The sequence below is a fragment of the Chanos chanos genome, chromosome 2 (assembly GCF_902362185.1).
Source record: "Chanos chanos chromosome 2, fChaCha1.1, whole genome shotgun sequence".
NCBI lineage: Eukaryota > Metazoa > Chordata > Actinopteri > Gonorynchiformes > Chanidae > Chanos > Chanos chanos.
Window position 1 is genome coordinate 38,584,118 of NC_044496.1, and position 23,183 is coordinate 38,607,300.

At 41.3% G+C, this 23,183-nt stretch overlaps 1 protein-coding gene across 4 annotated transcripts in view; it reads right to left on the reverse strand.

Annotated features, from left to right (window-relative positions):
* Nucleotides 1–1,862: 1,862 nt before the first annotated feature.
* gnao1a (guanine nucleotide binding protein (G protein), alpha activating activity polypeptide O, a) overlaps nucleotides 1,863–23,183 on the reverse strand; it is a 69,279-nt gene continuing 47,958 nt past the window's right edge. For 2 of the 4 annotated variants that reach the window (XM_030793031.1, XM_030793023.1), the window contains 4 exons: nucleotides 17,454–17,582; nucleotides 15,956–16,085; nucleotides 10,962–11,115; nucleotides 1,863–2,054 (listed from right to left, as the gene is read on the reverse strand). In XM_030793031.1, coding sequence (XP_030648891.1) covers nucleotides 1,867–2,054; nucleotides 10,962–11,115; nucleotides 15,956–16,085; nucleotides 17,454–17,582 — 601 coding nt within the window. In that variant the 3' untranslated portion in view covers nucleotides 1,863–1,866. Of the gene's footprint in view, nucleotides 2,055–4,527; nucleotides 4,682–8,959; nucleotides 10,302–10,961; nucleotides 11,116–15,955; nucleotides 16,086–17,453; nucleotides 17,583–23,183 lie in introns of those variants that run through there. The other 2 variants (XM_030793008.1, XM_030793016.1) reach the window with 2 other exon arrangements.

Sequence of the window (23,183 nt, forward strand, 5' to 3'; positions counted from 1 at the left end):
ATACGGAAATTCAGGCTAGGTAAAGACACTGTGATGCAGGGCGAACAAGCAAAAAGAAAAACGAAAAAAAGAAAAAAAAAAGGAAAAAAAAAACTGATTTGATACAGTTCATCAACATCAACATGGGTAAGTCAGTAAGAACGGTTCAGGAGTGGATCATGGGAACCCTTGCAAAACTTTTTTTTTCTTTTTTTTTTAAAAAAAGGGGAGAGAGAGAAAAAAATGTTCTGTAGCTACAAAGCACAAGAAATATACTTTTAATAATATTACAGAATCATTGATATTGATATTATTATTGTTGTCATCATCATCATCAAGATCATCATCATCATCATTTCGTAATGTTGTTATAATTATCCTTTTTTTTTTTTTTTCATTTTTTTGAGTAATTCTACTTGTAAAGAGTCTAGAACCAGAGGATCTACAGCTTTCTACAAAGACACACAGCCCAGTGATTACGTCCATTCATCCCCATGTCATTGGTCAGGACAGCTGTCTATTTTCTTTTAACCCTCCCCTCCCACCCCTACCCAGCCCTTCTGTTCTGTCGCTGTAGTCTTCTTCTTTTTTTTTTTTTTTTCTGAAATCCTCTTTTGCTTTTTTGTTTTTTTTTTTTCATTTTTTTCTTTTTTCTCAACATTATTTAAGTGAAGCGTTTAGCTGTATCTTTATACAAAGGCTGAAGGGTCATGCTATTTGTGACAGAACCAGTGGTGCGGGACTCAGTTATCCAGCCCAAAAGACAACTAAAACAGAATGACCAAAAAGGAGTGGGGAATGGAGGGGGAAAAGGCGGAGTGATGGTACAGGGAGGTAGAAATATTAGGGAGTGTGGAAGGTGAGACAGACAGTCAATAAATAAATTAATAAATTAATTAAAGACAACAGTAATAAAAAAAGTAGAAGTTCCTTACATGACAATGTTAATTAGGTCTCTGTTACTGTGATCTAGTGTTTCTAGAACTATTCCCAGACCCGTCATTCTTAGGAGGTTGGCACTGATTTGACACTTTTTTTTTTCAAGAATTTTGATTTGGTTAGGAGGCCGAGGATCGCACGCTATTGGTGGACCTCTTTCTGACAATGCACACAGCTTATGGAGCTGGCCTACCAAAGTGACGGGGAGGGGTAGAGTGAATGAGAAACAAACAAACAAACAAACAAACAAACAAAAAGCTCACAGGGTGCAATCCTGGGTGTATCCTTTCTCTACTATCTATCAAACCGCTGAAACAGAACTAATCAGATCACCAAAAAACCCAGTCCGTTAAAACCCACACAACAGGGACACGCTACAACTTGTTTTGCCTCCTCAAACCTTAATTGCAGTGCTTACAACTATCGTAACTGTCTAAACCGTTGATATAGCTATCACTGTTTTTTTGTTATTACGTCATAACGAAAGTAACTTCATATACTCAGGCAAACGTGTACAGCTCAGCCCCATGACTGATAATCATGTAATAAATATACACACAATGACCAAAACATAAAAAAATAATAAAAGAGTTTTTTCTTTTTTTTGAAATTAAATGAAGGTTGTTTAGTTAAAACAAAAAAAGACACAGTGGAACAGGGGAGAACAAAAACAAACATCCAACAGCAAAAACCAAAAAAAAAAAAAAGAAAGAAAAAGAAAAAAAAAAAGGTCCCAACTTTTGTTCTAAAACTTTAAAGTCTGGGTTTCTATAAGAAATCAGTTCTGTTGGCAGCTCTTTGAAAACAAACTAAAAACAATTTTTTTAATATATATATATTTATATATATGTATGCCTATTTTAAAATTATCATCATTATTTACCAACTTGCATTTTCAATAATGATCATTTCCAGAGAAGTGGCTTGTGAAACAGGGCATCCGCAGCCTCAGTACAAGCCACACCCTCGCAGGTTGTTGGCGATGATGATGTCGGTCACAGCGTCAAACACCACCTGGATGTTCCCTGTATCCGTGGCGCAGGTCATGTGACAGTAGATCTCCTTATTGGGTGAGCGATTCTTACTCTCAAACTGTGCTTGGATGTAAGCAGCTGCATCATCATAAGTGTTGGGGCCTGGAGAGAGGGAGAGAGAGAGAGAGAGAGAGAGAGAGGGAGATAGGGGGAGAGAGAGAGAGAGAGAGAGAGGGAGAGACAGAGAGAGAGAGGGGGGGGGATAGGGGGAGAGAGGGAGAGAGAGAGAGAGAGAGAGGGAGGGAGAGAGAGAGAGAGAGAGAGATGTGGATGGGAGGGTTAGGATCAGAGGTGTGGAAGAAAGGAAGTGTATTACAAACAGTGAGAGGAAGAAGAGTGCAATGAAAAACTAAGGAGAACAATAAAAACAGCCAAAAGAGAGCAAAAAAGAATGTAAAACAAGAGAGTAAACAAATTAAAACTGTTAGAACAGAAAAAAGAGCAGAATAGAACGGACAGAGCAGTGTGGAATCAGAATAAACATGACAAATTGTTAAAAAGAAGAGAAACTTAGCAAAATAGCACATCAAGCTTGAGTAACATTTGATCACATCCATCCTCCATCAGGAAATCTCCACGATAGCCTGAGCTGGCACAGAACTATCCCACTCTATAGCAACTGTACAGTCAGAGACTGTGTATTTGTCTGAGATTTCGACTGTTTGACAGCTTAAGCTTAGTCAATTTGGACCTGATTCCACTTTCATTAGCACAATTTATTCCTTCCTCTAGGAGGACCAGAATGTACTGTACATCTGCTGTATTAGCCATTCACTAAGTGAGTGAGTGTGTGTGTGCATGCGTGCATTAGAGAGTGTGTTTGTGTGTGTGTGTGTGTGTCTGTGTGTGTGTGTGTGTGTGTGTGTGTGTGTGTGTGTGTGTGTGTATGTGTGTGTGTGTCTGTGTGTGTGTGTATTAGTGTGTGTTTGTGTGTGTGTATGAATGTGTGTGTGTGCATTAGTGTGTGTCTGTGTGTATTAGTGTGTGTGTGTGTGTGTATGTGTTCGTGTGTGTGTGTGTGTGTGTGTGGGGAGGGGCAGGTTGCAGGGTGCTGCCTGAAGACAGAGCTGCGGACAACTCTCACTGTCTGTTGTTTCCTCATGGTTGCTCATGCGTGGCCAGGCAGATACTACCCTTTTTCACAGAGAGCCTCTGACCGACTGTCTCATCCTGTCAACACCAGTGTGGGTCTGTTTCCTTCTTCCAACTGCCCCCTCCCTTTACGCCCCACGACTCTCCACATCCTGTCTCTCACTCTCTTTCTCCCTCTCTCTCTTTCCTCTTCTCTCCTCTTCTTCTGTTTCTCTCACTCACTCTTTCTCTATCAACGATCATAAAAAGCAATCTGATCTACTGTATCAATTTTCACAATAAGTCTGACATATTCATTTTAGAGTTGTAACTACTATATAGAAACAAACTGTTATTCTGCACCTATGTTTTTATATGGGTAACTATCAATTTGCAGAAGTCCATCATAGCCAGAATGATTCATGCCAGAAACAAATTCTCCACAATTGTTTTTCCTTAAGGAAGAGCTTTTCAATTTTGTACAACTAAGATGCAACTCCAAATGCTACCTTCCATTTCATCACTGTATTGAACAGCACTGAGTAGTGAAAACACTGTCAAAAAAAGGACAACGTTAAGTTATGAGACTGTGTTAAGATAAAATAAATCTAACTTTGCTACAGTAAGACTGTCATGGGGAAAATTAAAGCGAACAGGGAAGTACAGTGGCATTAGCATGAATTATGATTAAATTTGCATTTAAGCGCATCAACACACTGCTGAACTGTCACTTCTTCTGTTTTGAGTGTCTTGCCATGCGAATGATAGCCATCTCCATAGTTAAAAACACTAGCATGTCATGTCAAATCTCTGTGCTATGCTAATATTGTCATTATATAATATTTATCATCTTAACTGTCATTTATCAGAGTTTATTAGAGACACAGATCAGGACTGTGTCCACAAGCAGAAGCACCCAACCTTTTGTTTTTCTGTTTGACCAGTCTGTGATGTTTTCAGTCGTTGAAGTGAGAAACGCTTACTCTAATGTTCTGGAACTTTCTTTTGTAGCCTGCTTTAACTAAGTTAGCGCAGATTGGCGACACCATCAGCTAGGTCAGTCTAAGGTCTGTGCACCGCCATAAACATCATAAAAGTCATTGAAGTTGATGAAGGTCAACATTGTATATGACTTTGAATGTCAGTGAACTCAGAGCAAATTTGCAAGTGTTAATTTCCCGTTGTAACATTTCCTGAGGTTGCACAGAATACATTTCAGAGCTATTTTACATCGTAAATCTCCTCCAATGTTACAAAGACTTGAGAGACGTCGCTATTTTCTGGGGTATTTACTCCGGTGAGTGTTGATTTATATTAGCATTGCAGAAGTGAAGAGTTATATTTATCACTGAAGATTGTATGAAGATTTTTAGAGTTAATTTTACACTGGAGACTTTGCTGTGAATGAAGTTGACATTAGTTAATGAATAATCAACACTGCACTGATTTTTGGGGGGGGGGGGGGGGGGGTTGGAACATGTATAAATTCTGGCTCAGATCTTACCTGTATACTCTGGGAAGCAGATACTCAAAGGCGATTTCTTTATCTTTTCAGCGAACAGGTCTTTTTTGTTGAGGAAGAGAATAATGGAAGTATCAATGAAGAATTTGTTGTTACAGATGGAATCAAACAGCATAAGGGACTCATGCATGCGATTCTGCAGAGGGAGAGAGACAAAACAAAGAATGGAGGGGAAAACAGAAAGATAAAGAGGCAGAAAAAGAAAGATAAAGAGGCAGGGAGAGAGAGAGAGAAAGAGAGAGAGAGAGAGAGAGAGAGAGAGAGAAAGGGGAGATAAGGAAAGGTTAGCATCAGAAAACATAACAGTAGAAGTACTAGAATTTGAGGCATATGGTAGGAGGAGACCCACAAAAGAGAGAGAGAAAGCATTAGTCAAACAAAACCTGCTCTCAGATGATAATGAAGAGCTAGCAGATTGCGTTAACACTGATGTCAAAGTGGAGTCAGAGGCCTTAATGACAGAGGATGGCCCTTAGTGCTGATCCAACATATGCTTGTGTTTTCATTCAGCCTGTAGAGGCCCATGTAAAGACAGTCATAATGCATCACGTTGGTTCAGAGCCTAAGAGTCTCCTCTGACCTTTAACTGCAGCTGTTCCATCAGAACACACTGGCATCTGCCCTACAGTCCCATGATGGCTGAATCAGATGTTACATGTTTGGAGATGAGTTTGTGCACATGCCTGAGTATGTCTACAGTATGACGGAGAGAAATAAGTAACATGTATGATTGGATAATATAAAGATGTTGTGTACTGATCTGGTTTGTGTGTGTGTGTGTGTGTGTGTGTGTATGTAAATTGTAAATGGTTTAGATTCTTATGGGACTGAGAGGACCAAATGTCCTCATAAAAACATAAAGACATTTGTTTGGTCAGTGTTTTAAAAAAGATATTGCTTTACTTACAGTAAAATGGCAATCAAACGCAAGAGCCCACTAGGGTATAACAACAAACTCTCTCTCTCTCTCTCTCTGTGTGTGTGTGTGTGTGGGCAGTCTCAGCCACTCAGGACTCAGTGGACTGAGAAAATGAGAAAAGAAGATAGGGCCATTGCAAAATGACAGAGAGAGAGAAAAGAGAGAGAGAGAGAGAGAGAGAGAGGGAGAGAGAAATAGGTTTCAAGAGGAGAGACACATAAAATGTAAGCAGACATTGGGTTGAATGGGGTATATGTTTTATTGACTGGGTCATATAAATACACATCCATTGTTCAATAAATAATTACAGCAGCGGAACAGGAAAAAAAAACCCAATCAAATAATAATTACAGCAGAAAGACAAAAAAATCAGACTGTCCCTACAACTTAAAGAAAAACTGAACATCACTGCTCCCTGTAGGATTCAAGTGAACTGCTACTTTGAAAGAGAGAGAGAGAGAGACAGTGAGAGAGAGAAAGAGAGGGAGAGAGAGAGGGGGGGAGAGAGAGTGAGAGAGAGAGAAGGAGGGAGTGATGGTGATGGAAACAAGGGATATTTGGGTAAAATAGCAGACATTGCAGTGACAGTTGGCACACACAGATCTGGCACTAATTATTCTTCTGAGCAAATATTTAACCTCCATCTGGACTGACATTTCTCCTGTTGCTGAAACTACCCACTCAAATGTCGCCGCAAGAGGGAAAGAAAAAAAAAATCACAGAATTTTGAATTCACAGATTTGTGTTCACTTTACTAAGGTGAATAGGTTGGCACAGAAGTTTCTTTGGTACTCTCTGTTGAATTATTAAGTTATGTTTTATTTAGGACTGATGTCATACCAGTGCCCCACTTTTAAAAAGAAATGTCTGTTTGAAAGTTGTTGGAGAGTTACTACATATGACATTCAGCATAGCTGGCTCCACTCTTCAGATGTTTCTGAGGGCCTTTAATGAACTGAATCAGGTTTGTTTGAGCAGTGCTGGATCAGACGCCTAAACAGCCTGCTAGCACTCATTATGATGATTGTCTAACACTCACCTAATTCCACCACATATCTGTCACAGTGTTTATCCCCTCTGACTACAGACTGCCTGGCTAGCTCTGAATCTCTGTGGAAACTGGAAACTGGATGAGAGGATGTTGTGTGTGTGTGTGTGTGTGTGTGTGTGTATGACAGGCATTCAGGCATTTTGATGTGAGTGATTTTTATCTTATTGTTGGATTATATATCTTATTCGCCTTCTACCTGCCCCTTGGATAAAGAGTTCTGTCAGAGAAATGATTCCAATCAAATTATGCTACTCACTCCCACTCACACAACAGATGATGTACACAAACACACATGCACATGCCAATGCCCCCACCACTTGCCTGACTCAATTGGAATCCGGGAGGAACAACTATTTGTAGTTCAGTAACAAAATCAAGCCCAGCCACATATCTGTCATGTTGCAATGGACAGACTCAATTACCCATAAGTCTTTTTACCTTGGCCCGGAAATCTCATTACCCATAAGTCTCTAAACTGATGACACTCCATATCCCTCTTTTTGCCTTGGCCCTACAGACCATTAACCATAATTCTCCCCACCATATACACAAACTTTATGGTCTATTTGTCTTTTGGTGAGGCCAGGCTTAAGGCTAGACTCAATAAGAAACTGCTTTCAGCACAGCAGAGGGAGGCTTTTCCCTCTCAGCTGAAATTCAGTCGGGCTGCACCTTTATCAGCCTTATGGAATGAGACGGACAATGGCATGGCATTCCAGCGGGGAATCGGGGAAGCTTTCCAAATCAGACTGTATAAACACACAGCAAAATATCTGTTTGTGGAACTGCAGTGTGACCAGAAGGAGTTCTAGTCTGATCCAACATTCTGCAGCGAAATTACTTCCATAATGTGGCATTTGAGATACATGCGCAGTGCTACAACCTGAAGAAATTGCATAACTCACAACAGCAAGGTATAAATAATTTCCCGAAGAAAAGCTCTGTAATGTACGATATCAGATACATTCAATGTCAGTGGGAAAGCAATGGGGCTGAAACACTATGGATTTTTCGTTTCATTGGCTAATGGAGTTACAGGGTGGAACAGACAGAGACTTGTATGTGACTTGATGGGGTGCAGTGCTGTAACAGCAGACACAGCACAGATTTATCATCATGGAAATGTATGTCCTTTTACACACAAATACACACACACACACACACACACACACACACACTTACAAGTGTACTCAGAAATACTTAAAACCTCAAGCTGCCTCAGTGCTGACAATCCAGCCAATAAAGTCACAGCATGGAGAACCTCTAGAGCATGTAGTGTGCTCTCCAGTCGTACCACAACAAGGTCAAACACTCCAAACCACAAGGTCAATCACTCGAAACCTTACAGAACACATAGAGTTCACTCCCGTCTCTCTTCCATAGGACAGCTGTTACAGTAACATGTCTGCACTGCAGTCTACACAAGGCTGGGTCTTATTTGGCAAATGTGAGCGAGAACATTGTGACATTTTCCTCCCTTCCTCCCTGTAGGTCTGCGTAATGAGCAGTGGAACAGCTGTTTCCTCTATAATTAATCCACAGACACCTCGACACCCTCAGCTTCATACGCACAACAGAGAGAACCTACTTTTCCCTCTGACACACAACCCAAAACACACCTACACCTTTTTTTTTCTGACAGCAAGAAAGGGGGAAAAAACACAAGACTGACGTTCTATCTTCGTAACATATCCACCTCGGAATCCTCCTGATATAATTAGTCTTTATGAATAACATAGCTACACACACACACTTCATGGCGAGGGGCTGTGAAGACATGGCGAGAAAAAGGGGGCTTGGTTATGGCCTTTTTGGGAAATCGAATAAATGGCCGTGGCCAGACCACCAGAGATCAGTAGGATGCTGGCACTGGGATTTAAGTGAGCAAACTGAAACAGATGAAGAGAACATGAAAGATACGGAACTTTCTAGAAAAATCAATCATATCTGTTACACGCACACAACTACCTCTACATTAGACTCACAACTAACTATTTGCACGCTGCTTTCCACTTCAGTGTGTTTCCGCTATTTAAAAGGCAGTAACTGAAAAGATCTTTACAAAAAAGAAAACAATATATTTTCTGAAAAATTATTTACACTACAGACAACTATACACCTGCGACTCAAAATATTTCTCAATGCAGGTAATATGTCACGTGTTTCAAACACACAGTATCAGAATATACAAGGACACGTTTTTTGTTGATAAATTTCACTTAGATTCCAGGTTCAGACTGTGAAATGAGATTATGATACGAGATTAGTTTGTTATTATTTCCAATCCTGTCCAAAAGGTCAAAACCACTGAAATAACTCACCTAAATGATTCTGCACTTTCACAAGCTAACATACACTCATTAGTGTATCTGTCTCTTACAGATGCTAAAACTATGACACATTCATTGTTAAAATGTGCTTAAATATGCTTGCATAATCCAAATGTTTTTTGAATTATTACATTGTTGAATCCAAAATTCAGCAACAACTGAAATTAACTGGCAAGCCTCTGTTAGAAATTTCTGTTGGAATGTTGTTAATAGAATGTTCTGTTGGAATGTTGATGTTGGTGGTTTTGGCAGAATTTCGTTTCTCGTTGCAATGTGATTAAAAAAAACTTGGGTAAAACTTCAGCAGCAATCTTAAGGCATTAGACATTAGCTCTAACACATAATGCCATCTAAATGCCACCCACACTATTACGCTACTTGGAAATACATATAATACAAAGAACAAAAGGTACAATCTGCTGCAGCAGTTTTGTTTTGGTTTTAGTATCATTTTAAACCTAATAGTCTGGGTAGATTTATGCTCGATGGAATTCATGGTATAACTTTGAGAAGAAAGGTTAATGACTGTGACATGTTTAAAGATCATTTTCTAACTATTTCCAGAGTACTTCAGTGTAAATAAGTGCTACATAAGCTCCTTCCGTGGCCTCAATGTCTATACGCACACTGGCACATGAATATCAAACAGGTATATGTATACATCATGGAGAATTCCTCATTACTCGAATACTTCAGCCTTGAATAGCTGACATTTCTATCTGGTTACTGGCTGTGAATTTTTCTAAACTGGGGTAACTATGGCATTTAAGAGGTAACGTATTCCGGGTGAGGTAATGGAGGAAAACATGAATTGATGAATGGAAAAAAGGTGTGAAGGAGGGAGGGGATGAAATGAAATTGGGATTTGAATTTTTATCAAGATTCTGCTCTCTCATTCAGGTCAGCGAGCAGCCATACCCTGCTGCCCAGTGAACGGCACAGAGGGAGAGCATCTACCATCGTTATACTTCAACTGTCACCAGATAATCAATATTTGAGCTCGGGCCTTCCCTTTTCCCTCTGATGACTGAGAAAAAAAAAAAATTTGTGAGAACTACAGCTGAGAGAAAGCAAGAGCTAGCTCTCTGGCTAAAGTTGGGCGTGTTTGAGAGATTAGCTGTTCTGACAAGAGGAGGGCACTGAGAGAGGAGTGTGAGGACTTCCAGGGTTAGAGAGGTCGCTGTCCAAAGAGAGAGAGACAGACATCTGTATCTGCTAAAGCCTGTTTATCTAAGAACAGAACTGTTGTTATTCCGTTGAGGGGAGTCTCAGTACAGGCCACAGAAACGGAGGTTGTTAGCGATGATAACGTCAGTGACGGCGTCAAACACAAACTGGATGTTGTTGGTGTCTGTGGCGCAGGTGGTGTGGGCGTATATCTGCTTGTGGAGAGACTCGTTTTTACTCTCATACTGGGACTGAATGTAGGCCACACCTTCCATGAACGAGTCCGGACCTGGAGAACAGGATGGGGTGAGGATGAAAGGAAGAGGTGAAAAGGGAGAGGTGTCGAAAAAATAAAGGGTCAGAGGAGATGGAATAAGTGAAGGAGTACGAGCCAGTAGAGATGATGGTCCAGATAAAAGAAAAAAGAAAAGAAAAAAGGTCAGAAAGAGTGAAGATGGGGGGAAAGATCAACAGAAAAAAAGATGATGTGAAATAAAAACTGGAATATGAAGCAGTGTAGACTATGATGTTTGATATTTCATAGTGCAGATATAATCTAATACTTGGTGGTTATGATCACTGGGCTATCTGAAGGGATTATGGAGAATAAAGGCTGTGTAACAGAGACTGAAACTGAGGCTGGCCAGACGGCTTGGCTGCTCTCTCTATAAGTCGTAAGATGAAAACATGGAGCCTGTCCAGGTAACGGATTAGTAATCGTCAAAAGCGCGTGTGAGAAAGACAGAGAAAATTAACAGGATCATTTTTTCTCACAGATTCACGCTGCTAATTGCTCCTCTCTGAGCTTTTCCACATTCCTGTTCATAGCTCTGCTTTCTCTTCCCTCATATTTGATCTTTGATCTCTCTGCATTCTTTTCCTCTCTCACATCTGGAGTCCTGCTGGGATCTGAGGACCTCTTTAAAGGAGAGTGGGGGGAATTATTTACCTGGGTACTCTGGGAAGCAGATACTTAGAGGTGATTTCTTTATTTTCGCCTCAAAAATGTCCTTCTTGTTGAGAAAAAGAATGATGGATGTGTTTGTGAACCATTTGTTGTTACAGATACTGTCGAACAGCTTCAAGGATTCATGCATTCGGTTCTGTGGAATTTAAAGATAAAACAAAAAACAAAAAAAACAGTTAGTTTGTTGTAATCTCTCTGCACAAATCAAATATGTGCAGAAAAAAAGATGCATAGAAAGTAAACAGTTACATGCTCAAAGTTGCACTTATATAAATTGAAACAGAAGCAGAAAAACAACAGAAGGAGAAAACCAAGAGGACAGAAAATTGAAAGAACGGAAAAGAAAAAGCAAAAGAAAAAAAATAAATCTCCTCTTGTCTGAGGATGTATTACCCTAATAGAGCTATGTCAAAAGCACAGCTGCTAAATATGACGTTATAATGCAATCTGTTGGTCAGGCCGAATGCATGGGTCATAATGTTGTTAATATGATATATGTGACAATTGGGGACTCTTAAGAAAGCTTATGGCAGCCTAAAGACCATTCACAAACTGTTATATCATGGGCAGTAGCTGTTGTTTTCAGTTTCCAATGGTTTATTAAAAATGTTTTGTTTTTTTAAATTTCCGGTTAATTTGTTTAATGGTGGGCAGTTAGTGGAGAGTTGAAAGCAGTCACTCTCTTTCACGCGTATGAGGAGACTGTTGTTATGACCTCAACAGCAGTGTAGAGTGGACAGAGAAGAGCGACACAGACTTATTTCAGCCAATCGCATTTGATTTGACAGGGTGGACAGTAATTGTGAGCAAATCAAAACAATGATTCAATTGAATTTGAAATCAGATTGTAAGTGAGAAACGCAAATGCAGATTTACAGTGGACAGACATACAAGCACAAAGACACACAAACATACACACAAAAACACACACACGCACACACACACGCACTCTGACAATATATGAACAAACACTCATCCATCTGCTCTCTTTCTCCCTCCTTCAGTCTCTCTCTCTCTCAAACACACACTCACACACACACACACACACACACATTTAGACAAACACACATAAACACACATACACACACACACAAATACACGCAAGAAAAGGGAGTGCTGCCTTCAACTCTTGTCATTGGCCACAGTGACTGGGCTTTCCTTAGCCATGGGTTTTCATACCTGTGTAAATGTTTGGTGGGCGGGCCGTCAGCAGGGTCAGGTGGATATTTAGCGATTGACGATTGGTTAGAGAGGACAGCCGGTGATGAGAGATGACAGGAGAGTAGCTGAGACGGTGGAGGAAGAGACGAGAGGCGCTGGAGCTCAGCAGGAGCAGCCGAGCAGAGCTGGACATGCACCGGAGCCCAACTCACCTCATACACATACACACACACACACACACACCCACCCATCCTCACACACATATTAATATGCGCGCGCACTGACACATACACGAGTAAGCAGGCATAAACGCACACGCACACACACAAATGCGCACACACACACACACACACACACCTGCGTGCGCACACACACACACACACACACACGCGTGTGCTGTCCGTCAGCGAAGAAAGATTGTTGAGCAGATGTTGCAGAGCTCTCTGTGTTTCAGAGTTGGAGATTAAGAAGAGGAATGGATCTGGAGAACCATTACTCACCGCTGTGGTCTCACTGGGAAATCAGTGTCCCATATAGCAAATATATATGCATTTTCCACACACAGGTAGCATAGCTGCATTGTACTTAGTACACTGTGCTTACTCCTAAACAACACGTTAAATAGCAATGCATAAAAAACAGAATGTCCTTGCTACAACTGCACAAATGCATATATATTTGAGACACAGTACACAGTGGGACCATGCATTTTTGAGTAGGTGTGTGACAGTTTGTGTGTGTGTGTCCAAAGGAACAGAGAAAGAGAGAGAGAGAGACAGAATAACTGTCTAAAATACCGCAAGATTTAGAGAGTAAAGTAAAGAGAGCAAAAGAATAACAAAGAGAGGAAACTTAAGTGTTTTGTAAGTGTGAGTGCGTATCCCCATCTGTGCGTGTGCGTGTGTGTCCCCCTGTTGTGTGTGGACCTCAACACAACCAATGAATGCACCGTGCAATAGTTTTCCAGAATGATGACACCTGGCTGTTATTATATCGACACATCACTCAAGTCAACCTGCCTTACAGATAACAGATAGCAGCAAGCTACGTTAAGCCCTACTCTCCCCATTACATCAACCCCCCACAACAATACTCTCTGATTCCCCTGCCTCAGGACTTCTGTTTTACTGATAAAGTGATGATGAAGCTTTTCATCAGAGTGAATGAATGAGTCACAGTGAGAGAGAGGGAGCAGAGGGAGAGAGAGAGAGAAAGAGAGAGAGAGAGAGTGTGTGTGTGTGTGTGTGTGCGTGCTTGTGTGTGAGATAAAGGCTGTTACAGAGCTCATGGGGACGTCATGTCTCACAGTAAAAGTATACAGAGAAGCTGAACCTGAGTGGACGTTGTGCATGTCCCTGCAGACAGAGCCAGCTCGTCGCATAGGCAGTATAGGCAAATGCTAGTGGCGCCATCCATCCATCGGGGCGCCCAAATTGAGGGAAGAAGAACAATTTTTACTAGTGCTACTTTCTCTATGTCATGACAAGCTGACAACTTCGATCACAGGGTGCCGCAAAATTTCGCGCTCTAGAATTTTTTATGACGACAACCCTCATCATTAACACAGTCATTGGACCGCAGCCGTAACGAATCAGTAGCCCGTCTTGTCCGTGTGATCGGTCTAGACCTGGCTGTAACTTCAAAAATATGTCTATAATACAGCAGGTACCTATCAAATGACAAAACAAAGACAACTGACAACAAAGACACATTTTCGTGTCTTGTACACTGGTATGCATATTTTTTACCATTGTTTTGGCACATCCCAATGCGCTGCATATGTTGCATACCCCCTTCCTGCGCCTCTGAATGCAAAAGTATATATATCATGTTAAAAAGACCAAAGCCCTCTGGTGCCCAGGGAAAAAAAAGAAATAGAAGAAGAGAAGAGGAGGAAAAATGGGAGAAAGACAGAGGTAATATGATGAATGAATAGTTTATTGCGTAGTAGAACTGCATAGTAGTTACCGCTGGAGCAGAGTGTTACTAGCTTCCTTTGGACGATAGCAACCTTCGCTAATTTAATAAATAGCTAGAGTTAACATCAGCTACTCTTATCTTAAATTCATTAGGGAAAGTTGGAAAGACCATTCAGGTGTTTGGGGGATAACCTTCAACATAATTTTGAGAAATACTCTTTCTCTTTTAAGTGTGTTGCACAAACAATCCACTGTCTGCCTCAAGAAACCAGACATGCATTTTTATTGACATCTTGGTCAAGTTAGCCAACGTTAGCCCTGCTTGTAATAGTCAAATAAATGCTTTTCCTGTTCCATCCCCTTTTGTAATTGATAGTTGTAAGCCTTTGCATTTTCATTATTGACTAGTCTTATTTGTACAGCAAACAGCATGCATCATGTGAGAGAACTGCTCACTGAATACATGTTTGGTGCATGAATGCTAGGTGTAATTACTCTTGCTGTTTGTGTTTAGTATGTTATAGGCTAAACAGTAATGTGGCTTAGCAGTTTCTGTGTGAGTTTATGAACACAATGATTGGTGGAATTGGGTGTGCGATGCAAGGGGCACCGGCTAAAATCTTGCCTAGGGCACCAAACTGGTCAGGGCCGGCTCTGCCATGGTATATTAAAACACTTTTTAAACATGAATATGTCTGTTTCTGTGAAATCATTAATTGCAAACCTATGTCTTTGTCATGGTGAGGTTTAGGGGTACGGTTAGGGTATGAAACATATGAAACTTGTTATGGTAATATGGAAGTTAATGGAAATTCCCCTTAACTGGTGTAAGAAAACCAGGTAATATGGAAGTTAATGGAAATTCCCCTTAACTGGTATAAGAAAACCAGGTAAATGCGTGTTTTTGTGTGTATGTGTGTGTGTCTGTCTATGTGTGAGAGAGAGAGATTCTATATTTTTGCTTTAATCCCTCTTGGTCAATAGTTTTTTTCCTGCTAGCCCTGGCACTGCCTCAGTGCACAGAAAGATCCATCAACCACCAGTAACACTGAGACCAATCAACATATTTTTACCTTTGAGAACACTAATGCTGATGTAGGTAGAGCTTGTGGTTGACGAACGGTTGTTAGCCACAGAGGGATGAGAAAAAAAACCCCAACAAAAAACGGGAGAAGTGCTGTTTCTCCACCAGAGGAGAAGAAAAGTATGTGACTAAGGACTGGCCTTGACAAAATGGTTGCACACTGCCACAGTAAATGTCTGGTTTCTAACAAAATAACGTGAAATTGTTCACACATTTCAACGTCTTATTAGAGAACTAACTGTCCTCTAACAGATTAAAATATGCATGTAAGAAAAGGGACCAAACACAGATTGTGGATGTGTTCTGTAGTGTAGAGTTCTAAGGATGGGTGGTGTCTGGTCTATAACATACAAAGAGTACCCTCATGAATCGATTTTCCCCTAAAAGAGTTAAATATTTCAGCTTATTTAATGCAACCTCTACTACATTTTCATCTGAGCGGTGTTTTGGACAGAAAATAATAGTCTAATTTAGTTTTCCCTTGTTTTTTGTTTTTTTTGGTCACTTGAATTCAGAGTGATATGAAAGTTTTGTGTGCATGTCAGCATGTAAAATCAGACAACAATCTGAACAATACAAATATATACCAATCAATACTGCTGATGTGTGTGAGAGAGACATTGAGAGAGGTTGTTCATGGGTCTGTGAGTGCAAGGGAAATAGAGGGAAACAGAGGGAGACAAAAGGAGAGAGAGAGAGAGAAAGAGAGAGAGAGAGAGAGAGAGAGAAAGAGAGAGAGAGAGAGAAAGTAAGCACATGTTTGTGTGTGTGGCTGTATGTCTATGCGTGTGTGTACAACACACAGTACTCACCGTGGTCTCGTCTTCATGCAGGACCTGGTCATATCCACTCAGAGCCACACAAAAGATAATGGCTGTCACGTCCTCAAAGCAATGGATCCATTTCTTCCTCTCCGACCTCTGACCTCCCACATCAAACAGCCTGAGAGAGAGAGAGCGGGTCACACCGAGGTTACACTCCAACAATCAGGAAAAAGTCAAATTTCACAGTGCCACATCACAAAGCATACTGTCTGCTTGGTCAGTACAGTCCTCTTGGTTTCAGCTTTCACCAAGCCCTGAATGCTTCTAAGATCTATTTTCCAAAAAAGACACCAGCCCTTAACAGAAAGACAAAGAGATAAACAAGCAATGTTTGAACGCTGTCATCTCTTCTCCACTAGAGAAGTTAAAAAGTTAATCTGACCCCCCAAATAAATTGTCACTTTTTGACACACAATTGAGTCTATTCAGTTATACTTGATCACTTGACCAAGTTTTGGTCTTCAATTTTCTTGATGTAGGTCTAATCGGTTTCCTCAAATTTTTTTTTTTTGACCCAATCAAACTTACTCAGGTTTACAACACACACCAATCTACCAATCTGCGCACCAATATGTCTGAAGTTGTGGAGACTCACATATTTGTTTTAGCCCGGTGCTAAACCACCTGACTGAACGGGTCTGCCGGTCACCTAGGCCAGGCTAAGGCCAATGGGTTCCCACAGAGACTGGGGTTGAGGAAGAGCGGCCCAAGTGTGTCTGCTCTGGTTCTAATGAATGTAATACGAGTCCTGCAGTGGATTTCTTCTGTGTGCTGTCACACTGGGGGAGATTAGAAGCTGCCATAGCATCTGCCCCAGCTCTACAGGGAAAGGGCGCTGTCACGCTTTTTACATAATTAACACTTTTATTTTAGTCGAGGCTTTTTCAGGCTCTATCAGCTAAAGGAAGGGTGTTAAAAAAGACACCGCGAACAGGGGAGACAGAAGAGAGAGAGACAGAGAGGGAGTAAGAGTAAGACAGAAAGACAGAAAGAAAGAAAGAAAGAAAGAAAGAAAGAAAGAAAGAAAGAAAGAAAGAAAGAAAGTGTAACCACAAGACAAGATACGGTAAAATAGTCAGTATTCTTGTGTGTGTATGTGTGAGTGGGAGCGAGAGAGAGAAAGAGGCAGAAAGAGAGAGAGAGAGAGAGAAATATTATCCCCTGCACTTAGAAATTATACGTGGAAAAAATCAGGTTATCATAATTCTATATATGATGAGTGTTACTAAAGATGAACATCTTTATTCAGTAATGTAGTGTTGGGCTGTGGGTGGTAATGGATGCTTGAGAAATCAGGGCCCAATGTTTTATGTGTCTGATCTAGGATCAGCACTCTCTGGTCTATATAACTGTATATAGGACATAAGGGTTGGATATAAAGATTGGAAGGATGTATACAAGGATTACAAAAGACAATAAACTGATCCTAGATCAGCAGGCTCATTCTGGGGAATTTGGTGGATAAAAAAAGCTCATGGACTCTCACCTGAAGTGCAGGTTCTTGAAGGTGAAGTGGGTTTCTACAATCCCGGTGGTCTTCACTCGAGTTCTCAGAATGTCTTGCTCTGTGGGCTGGTAATCTGCAGCGCCGATCCGATCTAAACTGTCTAGGTAGCTGGAGCGGAGGAGGGGGGTGGAGAAGGAGAAGAAGAGTAATGAAGTCTATGAATCTACCTCAGCTGAAGTTGTTTGGACAGTGAGGGAGAGAAGGAAAGGCAGAGAGCTGAGTCAAGGTCTACCTGAATCTGTCTGAATGAGTCATTTAAGAAAAGACAGAGATTAAGAGAGAGAGAAAGAAAGTCACTGCTGAGTCCTTGTTTATATAAACCTTTCATGCAGCAATAACAGCATAAAACAGCTTCATAAATGTCTCAGAAACTCAAATTAAACTCCATAACAGTTACACACCTGTCTGTGTAAAAAAAAAAAAAAAAAAAAACCTGGAAAAATGATCGAAAGTTAATCCGGCTGAGATAGTCTCCCAGACTTTATTTTGGCTACAATGACAGAGGGCATTTAAAAACACGGTGAAAATCCCTAAGCAAGACCCATCGCAGACCATATCTGTCACAAAACCAATAGTCTGGACTCAGCTTTGATGAGAACTACTGCTTTTCCATTGCTCAAAACACTGTACATGGCTGCTTTTAACCATAGTTTGTGTGCATGTATGAGTGCGTGTATGTGCATGTGCATGTGCGTGTGTGTGCATGTGTGTGTTTGAAAGAGAGAGAGAGAGAAGGAGAGAGAGAGAGAGAGAGACAGATGGTGTGTTGAGAGAGGTTTGAAGTGCCATGTTATTGTACCCCATGGACCACAGAGAGGCTTCTGAAGCAATCAGTTGCTGTTGGTTGACTCTTAAGACTAAAAGCACTATGTAATCATCCACAGGGTGAGGGAGGTCCAGGTGGAGAAGCCAGTGAACTGTTCACACACCTGATGCCAATCCCAGCACACTCAAACACAACCCTCATGGTTGTTGTGATCATGCACTTCTTTATCCGGCGGCAGGAAAACACCAGAAATGTTTCGGGCGCTACTTTCTAAACTGTAAGATGTTACATAAGATTATCATTAAAACATAGCTATCAACATTTTTTAGTTGTGTGCTCAAAATTGTCAGCTAATTTTAATGGAAAAACAAGGTACCTGTCTCACACAACCATATGAAACACTTAACTCAAATATTCCTGTTCTCTTCTGAAGAAACAGTGGTGAAACCTAGCTGCCAAACATTTTGAAATAAAATTCAAGCCAGCACCCAAATGCAACTTGATGTGTTTACCAATAAAAATTCTAGGTATTGAAAAGTCTAATGCTCCCACTGACATGAAGTATAAAAGATGATTCTAATTCTCACTAACCATCTATGTAACTATTACTGAAACTCAATGTGACTTGAACCACAAAAAAAGATACAATCAAAACATACAATTAAAAATTATATCATTAAAGTACTGGAACATACACACCCTTGTCTCTCTCTTTCTTTCTTTCTGTCTGTGTGTCTGTGTGAGTGTTGTGTAAGGGGCAGATGAGGGGTGTGAGTGTGTGTGGGTGTGTGTGTGTGTGTGTGGGGGGGGGGGGGGGGGGGGGGGATTGTCTGTTGCAGTGCTGTGTGATCATGTCTGACACGGTTTTACCATCTCTGGCCAGTGCCATTTCCCCTCACAGTATAAACATCCATCTGACGCCTGATAACTTCATCACACACCCCCTCCTCCAATCCTCCCCCCTTCTGTCACATATGGCCTGACAGATGCAAACACACATTTCACTGCAGCCTACCTGACAATATATGACTGTCATTTTGTTGTTAAAAAAAAAATCATTAATAAACCATCAACAACGCCCTGTGTGTTTTATGCAAATGTGAGGCATCTCAAGCCAAGCTCTCACAGTTCCAGTGGCACCGTGCCCAACTCCATTGCAGCTCATTAGCTGTTGATGCCTGAAGACTTTGGTCGCAGACACAGGCTGTTAATGATAGGGCAGAAGACTGACGTGGAGAGAAAGAGAGAGTTAAAGAGAGAGAGAGAGAGAGAGGTGAGCAGAAGGAGAGCATTTTGAGGTTAATATCAATGTACCGCAGACTGTTTCTCAAGTGAACTTCGAAAAGGGACTTTAACTCTTACGACCCCCTCCCCCCACCACCACCACCACCCCCCAATCCAAAGAAAGAATTTCAAACAATCTGCAATACCTCTCTCTAACTCCAGGAGGTGCTATTGCTGCAAGTCAGGTTCACTGGCATATAAGAATGTTAATGCAGATGGATCCCACACCCTCAGGGCTGCCACAGGCAATGCAGCCCATTCACATTCACTCAAGTCAGCAAGTGGCTGATACCTACGTTTGACCTCTCCTCATGGACATGTAGAAGGCCAAAACAGAGGACAGACACCATGAGAGAAGTCCCTCCCTATTGGACATGCTTCGGTTCATTCCTCAGCAGCTCTCTCTCTCTCTCTCTCTCTCTTTTCTGGTTCTGGTTCATTCATGCACGCTCTCTCTCCCTCTCTTTTTCAGTTTATTACGCGTTCAGTCTCCCTTGACTTACTGTTTATGAACAAATGGGAAACAAATGAAAATTTGGATTTCCGTTAGGTATGGAGAAGATTTCCATGAAGGTTTTCCAAACAGTGAGCTGTCTGATTAGAAGTTTTCTTAAATATACAATGGGTCTTTCCTGCCTAGAAATAAAGTGAATGCAATATGTCACATCCGACAGGGCTGAGGTGAAAGCACCATGAAATATGGATTAATGTTGAAACAAAACTGAAAACCTGGAGGAGGTCACTAGGTGATCCCTATATTTCATGTATGTGTTTGTGTGTGTGTGTGTATGTCTGTGCCCACATGTTTTGCTACAAGGTACAAGGTTAAGAAATGGTGTTAGATGGTCTGAGAGCATTCTGTAGTATGTAAACCTGCCCCCCCCCCCCAGAAAAAAAAACAAAAGTGAAAGGTTTTGATAAATGGAGCTGGGTTGACTGTGGAGAAGTCTGTGTCACTCTGGGTCTACTGTAGAGGAGGGAAGAGGGTGATGCAGGCTGCTCACTCTTTTATTTGGGGAGGCTTATATCTCTCTGACATTCAGGCAAGTTGCCAGGTCCACCCCTCACACATATACCCTTCCCTCTCTCTTCCTCTCGTGCTCTCTCTCTCTTTCCCTCTTTCCCTCTCCATATCTCTCTCTCTCTCTCTCTCTCTCACTCCTCTCTGTCTCTCACTGCTGCTGCTGCTTGAGTGCTCTGCCCGGCAACACCTCTCAGCACCCAGCCTCCTGTCTGCAGCCTCCCATACCACCACCGTCTGGAGCAACACAGCCAGAGAGACACAGAGAGAGAGAGAAAGAGAGAGAGAGAGAGAGAGAGAGAGATGAGAACAAGAAAAAAGAAAAAGTGAGTGAACAAAGGAACGGAGATGAAAGGATAAAAGACTAGATTAAGAGAAAACAGGCATAGAAGTGATGGCAACAGTAAGGTAGAGAAAATGACTGCAGAGAGAGAGGGATAGAGAATGATTGAGTATGACAGAGAAAAAAAAAGGAGTGAATGTGAGAATTTAAATGCACACTGAAATAAGCAGAAAGCAGATTAGAGATGACAGAACAGAGGAAAAAAGGGGGAAAAAAAAGAAATGGTAGAGAGGATGACATGGATGACAACTTGAGAGGGACAGGAGGAGAGAGAAAGAAAGAGAGAGAGGGAGAATAAATGAGCGAAAGAGAACAGAAGAGGAAAGACGAGGAGAAAGGAGGCTGGAGGGCACAGAGGAGGAAGGCATATGACAGATGAGGAGAAGAAGGGAGAGAGAGAGAGGGGGAGAGAGAGAGAGAGAGAGAGAGAAGAAAAGGATGGAAAGGGAAGTGGAGTAAGGGAGGTGTCATTGATACCTTCGATAAGGGGTGGAAAAGCTATCCAGAGGATAAACAATGACAGTGCTCAGGGCTGAGAGCCAATCAAATCCTGTTAGAACACCCTGCGTCTGGAACACTCTCCTAATGCACAACATCCCACTGCATCGTGGGCCTTGTGTGTGGGGTGGCCCAGCTCCATCACGGGACCCATCAATTCCCATTGCTACTTGGAAAATTACCTATTGTATGCACATCCTTTTAGATGTTTTAGATCCTTTTAGAGGTTCTGAATGAGTAAAGGCATACAAAGGACATAGAAAATAAATCTAGATATCTACCTCTAATCTGGAACAACAGACAGAGTTCCATTCTAGAAGATTCTAAAAACATAAATTCATCTGATAATCAGGTGAGAGTTAATAAAAATAACTTGGCCTGTGAACAAAGCAGGACAAGCAAACTCAAGTAACACATGATTGTCATCTACCATCTCACATTAAAGACCATTTTCAGGAATGTTCCAGGATGTGGGCTTCCCTCAAACCATCCACAAATACTCTTCTCAACCACACAGTATATGGTAAAAATGGAGTCCATTCAATCACATTCAAATTCACAATGCACTGGGCCTTAGGGTTCAGAAAGTCATCTTTATTGTCAAGCCCATATACTGAGGTCCTCACTTGTACCGTGTGTGTTTTTCTGTGTTACTGGCCAGGGGGCAAGTACAGATTAAGATCCATTATAAATCCCTATTCTTGGAGAGAAGAGGTTGTGTTACAGTGACAGGTCATTAATGTTAGGATATACTGTTGGTTTTGTCATGCAAAAGCCAGTCATCCATGTCCTGAGGATGCGAATAAATGCAAAGCCAAAGTAAAGGGACATGTGGCCCATTGTGACTAAATGGGTCACCAAATGAAGACCATCGGGATTCACGTAGTATACATCACAAAGGACACATCCTCGATCAGAGAAAGTTGAAGATGTGTGTGTGTGTGTGTGTCTAAGGACGTATGCACTATAACTAACAACAGGTCAACCAGACCACTGTGTACCAAATAAGTCCTAAAGCTCGGGCAATAACATACATTCATTATGTCATTATTACAATATAATACAGTCTGAGCTGATCAAAGACCATAATCAAACGTAAAGCCCTGAAATATACGATATTAGCACTGACATTAATCTCGTGTGAATGACTTGTCCATTCCAAGAATTATTTCCCCTCATCTGGGTGAATGTGCTTTGTTTTTAATCCCTTGGCAAGACTCGTTCACATAGCACGGACAGTAACGAGGAGAGCAAATAGCTGTCGCATCCAAGGCGCGATCCAGACAGCTCAGCAAGGACTGCGTGAGCTGTTTTGTTTTGTACATACTCAAGTCTCATATGACTTTCAAATAACACCACCAATCGAGACGCATGGTCAGGAATGTTTGATGTTCACCTTTGATTATTCACGTCGCGTAAAGCAGGAGAACGGACGAGGAGGCTAGAGAGCTGAAGAAGAGCCTGTTTCGTGAATTAGCTGGGTCTGGCTGACCCGATACAGACGGATCCTTTTTTGGCAGCTGGAGAATCGAGCTCTACTCTTTCCGTTTTGCTGTTGTCTCTGCTTATCAACAGAATCTCAACAACCATTTTTGAGAAGCCAGTAATTTGTCTCTGTCCAAACACTAGCTTCCACAAGGACAAGCATGTAGGCTATTAAAATAAACTACAGCGCAAGACCCATAAATATCGCTGACTACTAACTTTTGCTGTTTTCATAAACACACACATGCAAAATGACTGGATGTTTTTCTTGCAGGTATACACTTTTTTCCTTTTCTGACAAGGACACCAGAG